Below are 7,510 nucleotides of genomic sequence, written 5' to 3'. Positions count from 1 at the left end.
CCTTACCGGTTTGGAAGTGCATGCGCCGTGTGTGCCACATGTACGCGCAGACCTGCGCATGTGCAAAAGCCGTGCATGCACAGAAGGTAAAGAACACATTACTTCCTGGTTAAAACCAGGAATTAAGGACACCCAGGCGGGTGGGCGGAGCTTTGCTCCGCCATCGCTACCAGATCGCTGAACCAACCATCACGATCTCTACTGGATCGCCCGATCTGGTCTGAACCGGGAGCATTTCACCCCTGCATTTAATCCATTAACATTAATCGATATTAGCCTAATTTCTTCTTCCATTATTCTACTTGTATATTGGTTTCTGTCTTCTATTGATTCTAACATCTCTTTGTGGTCGTGTTCTCAGTCCCACTCCTTCTTCCCTTTGTCCCTTTTCTTCCTTGCTTCCTAACTCCAGTTCTGTTTCTTTTAACTCCTGTTGCTGGTCCTCCTGACTTCTAGATTCTAATTCCTCTTTACTGCTGCTCTCTTCTTCCACACCCTCCAATTGATCATACAGTTCTTGCGCCTTGTCCAGATTGTCTATCTTAATCTTCCTCTCCTGTCATGATACCAATATCCCTTCTGGGATTAACCATCTAAATAATATGTTTCTTTTAGTTAGCTGTGTGGCGAGGAACCGGTAGTCTCTTCTCTGTTCTCTTACTTTCTTCGGGACTTGTTTTAATGTTTGGATTTCTCTGTCCTTATAGATCATTGGATCCTCTCTTGTGATCTTATAAAGTGATCTCTCACTTTCTTTCTGGCAAACCTTACATGGACTTCTCATGGTAGTCTATTGTGCCTGGCATAATTAGTATGAATTCGATACACCTTGTCAATCTCCAATAATATTTGTTGCCTAGCCCTCTATAATGCTTCTGCTATCAGCTCTGCCATAATAGTGCCCAGGTCTTCTTCCTTTTCTTCTATGATATTCTGGAATCTTGGGTAGAACGCAGCCCAGTCCATCTCCAAATGGATAATTGATTCTTCCAGTTCTTTATTCATTGCCATCAATTTTTTATCTACTATTTCCACGTTTTTTTCTGTTTGTTCCAACTTCACTTCCACTGTCTTTATCCTTTCTTTGTTTTTCTCAATTGTTTGTTGTATCATCTCTATCTTATTGTCCAATTTATTTATATCACCTTTCATTTCCATGTGGTTTTTTGACATTGTTTCCTGCATTTTCATCATCGTTTCCTGAATGGTCAATAATGTTGTCTGCATAGTTTGCATGTTTGATATTACACTCTTTTTCTGCCCCCAACATTCCTTCTATCGTTCTCTGACCTGATGGGGATGAAGCTGTCAGTGATGGGCTTGATGTTGTTTTCTTTCCTGTTCTCAGTGTTGTCGTCATGGTGCTAGTCATATTCCTCAATTTTCTACTTACCTCCCCCCAAACTACCATTCATTGTATGTTTTACATTGAAATCCCCCTACTTCACTCCTTTTGGGGGGGGTACCCCTCTGTTTGTTTAAATATCTTAATCTCGTATTTCAAATTTATTTGTTAGAATACTCTATTATTTAATTCTCAATTTAATTCAGATCTACTCTGTTCCCCTTATAGCCAATCTCAACAATATTTTTTTTTTATATATATACTTTATTGATTTTTTTTTAAGACAAATAAAATATAATAACAATTTTGTTTGACATCGGATTCGCAGTGTTTGTACATATATACATGAAAAAATATCTGGTGTCATTTATACTATACATTTCTAATTAATTTCCGCACCTTTAACTCCTTCCTTGATTCTATCATTTATCCATTCGTACCATCTTCCCCATATCATATCGTAATCTGAGTTTTCATCATCACTTATCTCGTATGTTAATTTACTTATCTCTGCACACTCTAATATTTTGCTAATTATAAGGTCATCTGGTGGTAGGTCTTTCTTTTTCCAGTATTGAGCGTACGCCAGTCTGGCAGCTGTAGTTATGTGTATTAGGAGGTGGACCTTTTCCTTTCCATGCCCTTTCTTTACCATTCCCAGGAGAAATATTTCTGGGTTCAAATCAATTTCTTCTTTGAGTATGTCTTTCAACCAACTCCGAATTTTGCTCCAGTATCTTTTTGCTTCGGGGCATGTCCACCACATATGAAAGAAGGTGCCCTGACCATGACCGCATTTCCAACAATTTGGGTGTACATTGGGGAACATCTGTGCTAATCTTGCAGGTGCTAAGTGCCACCTATGAAGCATTTTGTAATGATTTTCCTTGTACGTGGCTGCTCTAGTTAATTTATAATTTTTATTCCACGCCTCTTCCCATTCGTTGAAATTCAAACTATGTCCGATATTTCTCTCCCACGCTCTCAATTGGTTTCTGATTATGTCCTCATCTCTATCCTCATCTAATAAGTAATTATACAGCTTGGCCAACGCTTTTTTTCCTGGTCCCATCAGAATTTTGTCTAATCCGTTGTATCCTAATTCTAAGCCAAATTCATCCTTGTCTTTCTGGTATCTTGATTTTATTTGCATGTAAGTCCACCAATCTAAAATTATGCCTTGGTCTCTCAGGACATCATTTGATTTAAGGTTTCCCCCTCCGTCGAGAATGTCTTTATATCTGCACAGTTTCTCCATTCCCCACCTGTTGGGATAAATCAATGCCTCTACCGTAGAGCCAATTTGGGACTTTTGTATAATATCTCTGTCTAATCCCCGCCCACGCTTGTATTAGGGAGTCCCTAATTTTATGCCTGTGGAAGTAGGTTTTCTTTTTCTTATCTTTGTCCCATAAATACGCATGCCACCCTCTCTGTAAATCATGGCCTTCTAACATTAAGATTCTCTTATTCTCCAAAGTGATCCATTCCCTTATCCATATCAGCTTTGCTGCTCTATAATACATTTCCCAATTCGGGAGTCCAAATCCTCCCACGTTCCTTTTTTCCTGTAAGATTTTGAGTGAAATCCTCGATTTTTTTCCCTCCCAAACGAAATCCCTCGTGATCTTATTTAATTCTAGGAAAAAAAATTTCTCTAAAATCACTGGTAAGTTTTGGTATAAAAATAAGATCTTGGGGAGGATGTTCATCTTGATTGCCGCGATTTTGCCTATAAGTGACAATTTAATCTTTTTCCATCTATCCAAATCTTGTTTTAATTTATTAATTAATGGAGTATAATTATCTTCTCTCAGAGATGAACACCTTTTGGTTAGCCAAATTCCTAAGTATTTTATTTTTGGGACAACCTGTAGGCCCAAAGTTCCTTCTATCTCTTTCTTCTGCGCCTCAGTTACATTCTTAGTTAGTATTTTAGTTTTAGATTTATTCAATTTAAAGCCAGCCACCTCGCCATATTTACCCAATTCCTCTAATACTTTTTGTCCAGATGTTAATGGGTCTTCTAGTATTAATGCCACGTCATCCACAAAGGCTTGCGTTTTATAGATCTCTTTTCTAATTTTTAGGCCTTTGATTTCTTTGTTATTTCTAATCTTACGTAGCAGAACTTCTAGAGCCAGAATGAATAATAGTGGTGACAGGGGGCAGCCCTGCCTTACTCCCTTCTTAATTTGGAATGTTCTTGTCCTATCTCCATTAACTAGAATGCTCGCCCTCTGATTGTCGTAGATAGTCTTTATCGTCTTTTCAAAGTTTTCCCCGAATCCCATTATTTTAATTTGCTTGGTCATAAAGTTCCAATTTAAATTGTCGAATGCCTTTTGGGCATCCAAGAAAACTAAGGCCAACTGCTTTTCTGGGTGTTCTTCATAATATTCTAAAGTATCTAATATGATTCTCAAATTATCCCTAATTTGTCGCCCCGGGAGAAAACCATTTTGATCTTTATGAATCCAATTATTTAATATTTTTTTGGTTCTTTCTGCCATTATACACATGAATAGCTTGTAATCAGTGTTTAGAAGCGAAATCGGTCTGTAATTTTGGATTTTTTTTTGGTCGGCACCCTCTTTCGGCAGGAGTGTAACATGTGCTTCCCTCCACGAATCAGGGATTTTTGCGCCCATCAAAACCTCATTGAAAATTTCCATTAATTTAGGTTGTAGGATTTCTTCAAATTTTTTGTATATTTCTCCTGGGAATCCGTCTGGGCCTGGCGATTTGTTGTTTTTGAGTTTGGAGAGAGCCTTTTTAAATTCTTCAATTGTTATCTTAGCGTTTAGCATCTCCTTTTCTTCCTCCGTTATTTGTGGGAGCTCCGCATTTGCCAGATATTGGTCTATTTTTTCTTCCGAGGCCTCCTCTTCTTTGTATAGGGATTCATAATACTCTCTCGCCCTTTCCAATTTGTCTTCTTCTTTGTTTAAAAGATTTCCCTCAGCGTCTTCTAGTATCTGAATTGTCCCTTTTTCATTTTCCTTTTTTAATTTATAGGCCAGCCACCTGCCCGATTTGTTGGCATTCTCGAAGTGGTACTGTTTTGTTCTTTTTATTTTTTGAGCTAGCTCCTCTTGATCTAGGATGTTTAATTTATGTCTCCACACCAGCCAATTTTCTTTTGCTACAGTATCTCCAGGTATTTTTTGGAGTTTCTTTTCTGCTTCATCCAGATGTTTAATAAGATCTTCCCGGGATTTCCTTTTTAATTTATTTTTATATGCAGAGTAGGATATTATTACCCCTCTTAGGTAGGCCTTCATTGTGTCCCATATTATTTCACGGGGTGTCCCTTGGTTCTCATTTTCTATAAAGAAAGTCTTTAATTCTCCTTTCAATTTTTCCACACACTCTTTGTCACATAGTAGTTTTGCATTGAGCCTCCATCTCAGTTGTTTCTTTCTCTTTGTGTTTCTCCATTTTATTTCCAGGGGATTGTGGTCTGCCCATATGTTTGGGCTGATTTCTACCGTCTCTATTTCTAACCCCAACGTCCTGGTAACCCAGACCATATCTATTCTCGACCATGACTGTTGCGGATTGGAATAGAATGTGTATTGTCTTTCGCTTGGGTGTAAAGTTCGCCATATATCAATTAAGTTCATCTCCTCCACCAAGTCGAAAAAGGCTTTTGGTAAAGTCATCCTTTTATTTTTGTTCATTTTATTGCTTTTGTGATCGTTGTCTGGGTCTACGATTCCATTGAAATCGCCTATCATGCAAATTTCGTTATATTCCATTTTCCCTAGTTGTTCACGAAGCTTTTGAAAATATTCTCCTTGTTTTTTATTTGGGGCATAAATGCCCACTAGTAACATTTTAGTGTTTTCTCTCGTAACTTCAACCATGAGGGTTCTTCCCTTTGTATCATTATATTTCAATTCTGCGTCAATTCCTTTTTTAACATAAATTGCTACCCCTCTCTTTCTTTTTTCTGCTAATGATGTAAATAATTTACCATATTTTTTATACTCCAGACATTTACCCTCATCCTTTTTTATGTGGACCTCCTGTAAACAGATTATATCCAAATTGTGTTTTGCTAATTTTGTAAGTGTTAATTTCCTCTTTTTACTGTCGTTTAATCCGTTAACATTTACTGAGATTAATTTCAAATCATTCATTCCTATTTTCCTTGCTCGGTCTTAGTTCTTGTTTAGTCTTACGGCTCTTACTGGTCTTGTTTTTTTTTCCTTAGCTCCTTCTTCGATCTTCTCCTCCGCGGTTCCTTCCTCTTCTAAGTTTGTCGCCTCTATTTCCTCCTTGCTACTTTGTTCTTCTTCTGCACCCTTTAACTGATCAAGAAAATCTTGTGCTGTGCTCAAGCTATCTATTTTTATTTTTCTCCCCTGCCAGGTGATTAACATCCCCTCTGGCAGGAGCCATCTAAATAATATATTTCTTTTGTTCAATTGCACAGCCAAAAATCTATAATCTTTCCTCACCTCCCTCACTCTTCTTGGGATCTGTTTTAATATTATCACTTCTTTTCCTCTATATGTTATTTGTCCGTCCCTTGCCATACTGTATAGGATGTCTTTTACTTTTTTCCTTGCGAACCTAATGTGGACTTCTCTGGGGAGCCTGTTCCTCCTCGCGTAATTTGTTTGGACTCTATAGACGTCGTCCAGTTCTCTAATGATCTCACGTTTATCTTGTTGGAGTACTTCTGCGATTAGTTCCGCCATCTTCTCTCCCAGATCCTCCTCTTTATCTTCTTCCACATTTTGGAAGCGCAAGTAGAACGACGCCCTGTCCATTTCTAATTGTATTAACGAATCTTCTAATTCCTTGTTTTGCATTGTCAACGTCTGATCTACCAAGTCCAGTTTCTTCTCATTTTGTTCTATTTTTTGCTCCGCCTTCTGGATCCTTTGTTCGTTGTTGGAAATTGAGACTTGAATCTCATTCATCTTCTGGTCCAGTAGGTGGATGTCTGTTTTTAGTTCGGTGTGATTTGTAGACATTTTTTCCTGCATGGCCATCATTGTTTCTTGGATTAATGTCAATGTTGACTGCACTGTTAGTAATGTTGGTGTTGCTATGGCCTTGTCTGTTTTTGATAGTCCTTCTGTTGACTTTTGGGTAGCCGGGGAGGTCAAGGATATAGTGGGATTTGAGGGGGTCTTTTTTCCTGTTTTCAGGATCGTTGATGACATGCTCGTCATTTCTTTCAAAATTGTTTTTTGTTCTCTAATTATTTTCTCAATATTTCTCCAAATTTTCATACACTGGCTGTCACCTCCTTTTATACTTTTCCAGAATATGGAGAAAAGTTATTTATCAAGTTATCAAGTTACTTATCAATCAATATCAAATTATCAATCTATATCACTTCCGATCAATATCTTAAATACCCTGGTCAATCAATATCAGTTTATCAATCTATATCACTTCCAATCAATATTATAAGTAAGAAAGATGAATTGGATTTATGGTTTGTACTTGATTTAAAATTAATTGATCTATTAAATAGTAATTAGTAAGAATTTATCTCTACTTTTTAATAATTAGTTCAAATCCTAATAATTTAAATCACAATAACACAATAGCTCCTAGGAACATCTATTATCTATAACTAAAGTTCCTATGACTAATTTACTACTTAAAAAGATTTCCAATTCAAATTCCTATATAACTGTTTACCAATAAATTAATATATGTGGGTAATGTAATTCTAATATAACCATATGTCAATAAGTCAATATATGAAAATAGTATCAGTACAAATAGATGTAAATAAATATAGTTAAATGCAATTAAATATAGTTAGATACAATTAAATAGTCAATTAAATGTGTATAAATCTAATGAGTTCTATAAAAATATATCTTATGTTATAGGCAAAGGTCAAAGCTTAATTAATTAATTAATATAAAAATTTACTATTCTTATTAATAACAATGTTCTTATGCAGAGGGTCAAAATATTTAAAAGAAGAATTTCAGAAGGGGAGGGGAAAAAAGAGAAAGAGGGAGAAAATATCCAAAATTTCAGTTGGGGACATGTAATATTTTTCCAGAGGGGTGATATTCTTTCTCACTCAGCCACCGGTCTCCTCCAACCCTTTCTTCTTTCCACGTTTACTTTGCCACTGTCAAAACTGTCAAAACTCTATGGTAAGCCTCGAAGCTAGATTGTCTC

General features: G+C 36.6%; 1 protein-coding gene across 1 annotated transcript; it reads right to left on the bottom strand.

Annotated features, from left to right (window-relative positions):
• Window positions 1-864: 864 nt before the first annotated feature.
• Window positions 865-6,351, bottom strand: LOC139317716 (tropomyosin-like). Its single transcript, XM_070944792.1, has 2 exons — window positions 5,980-6,351; window positions 865-1,200 (listed from the first exon to the last, which is right to left on the bottom strand). The coding sequence occupies exons 1-2, from the start codon at window positions 6,349-6,351 to the stop codon at window positions 865-867; spliced, it is 708 nt and encodes a 235-aa protein (XP_070800893.1).
• Window positions 6,352-7,510: the final 1,159 nt, after the last annotated feature.

The sequence above is a fragment of the Pituophis catenifer genome, unplaced genomic scaffold (assembly GCF_029215685.1).
Source record: "Pituophis catenifer annectens isolate HBS135680 unplaced genomic scaffold, rPitCat1.0.hap2 SCAF_5, whole genome shotgun sequence".
Lineage (NCBI taxonomy): Eukaryota > Metazoa > Chordata > Lepidosauria > Squamata > Colubridae > Pituophis > Pituophis catenifer.
The sequence above is the reverse complement of the archived record's forward strand: the minus strand, read 5'-3'. Positions and strand labels throughout refer to the sequence as shown.

Bases quoted from the DNA above. Each gene is read 5' to 3' on its own strand.
- LOC139317716 (XM_070944792.1), bottom strand. From the start codon at position 6,351: ATGGCCATGCAGGAAAAAATGTCTACAAATCACACCGAACTAAAAACA. The intron at 1,201-5,979 runs GTCCAAACAAAT...TTGACCATTCAG, and splicing joins AACTGGACGACGTCTATAGA to GAAACGATGATGAAAATGCA.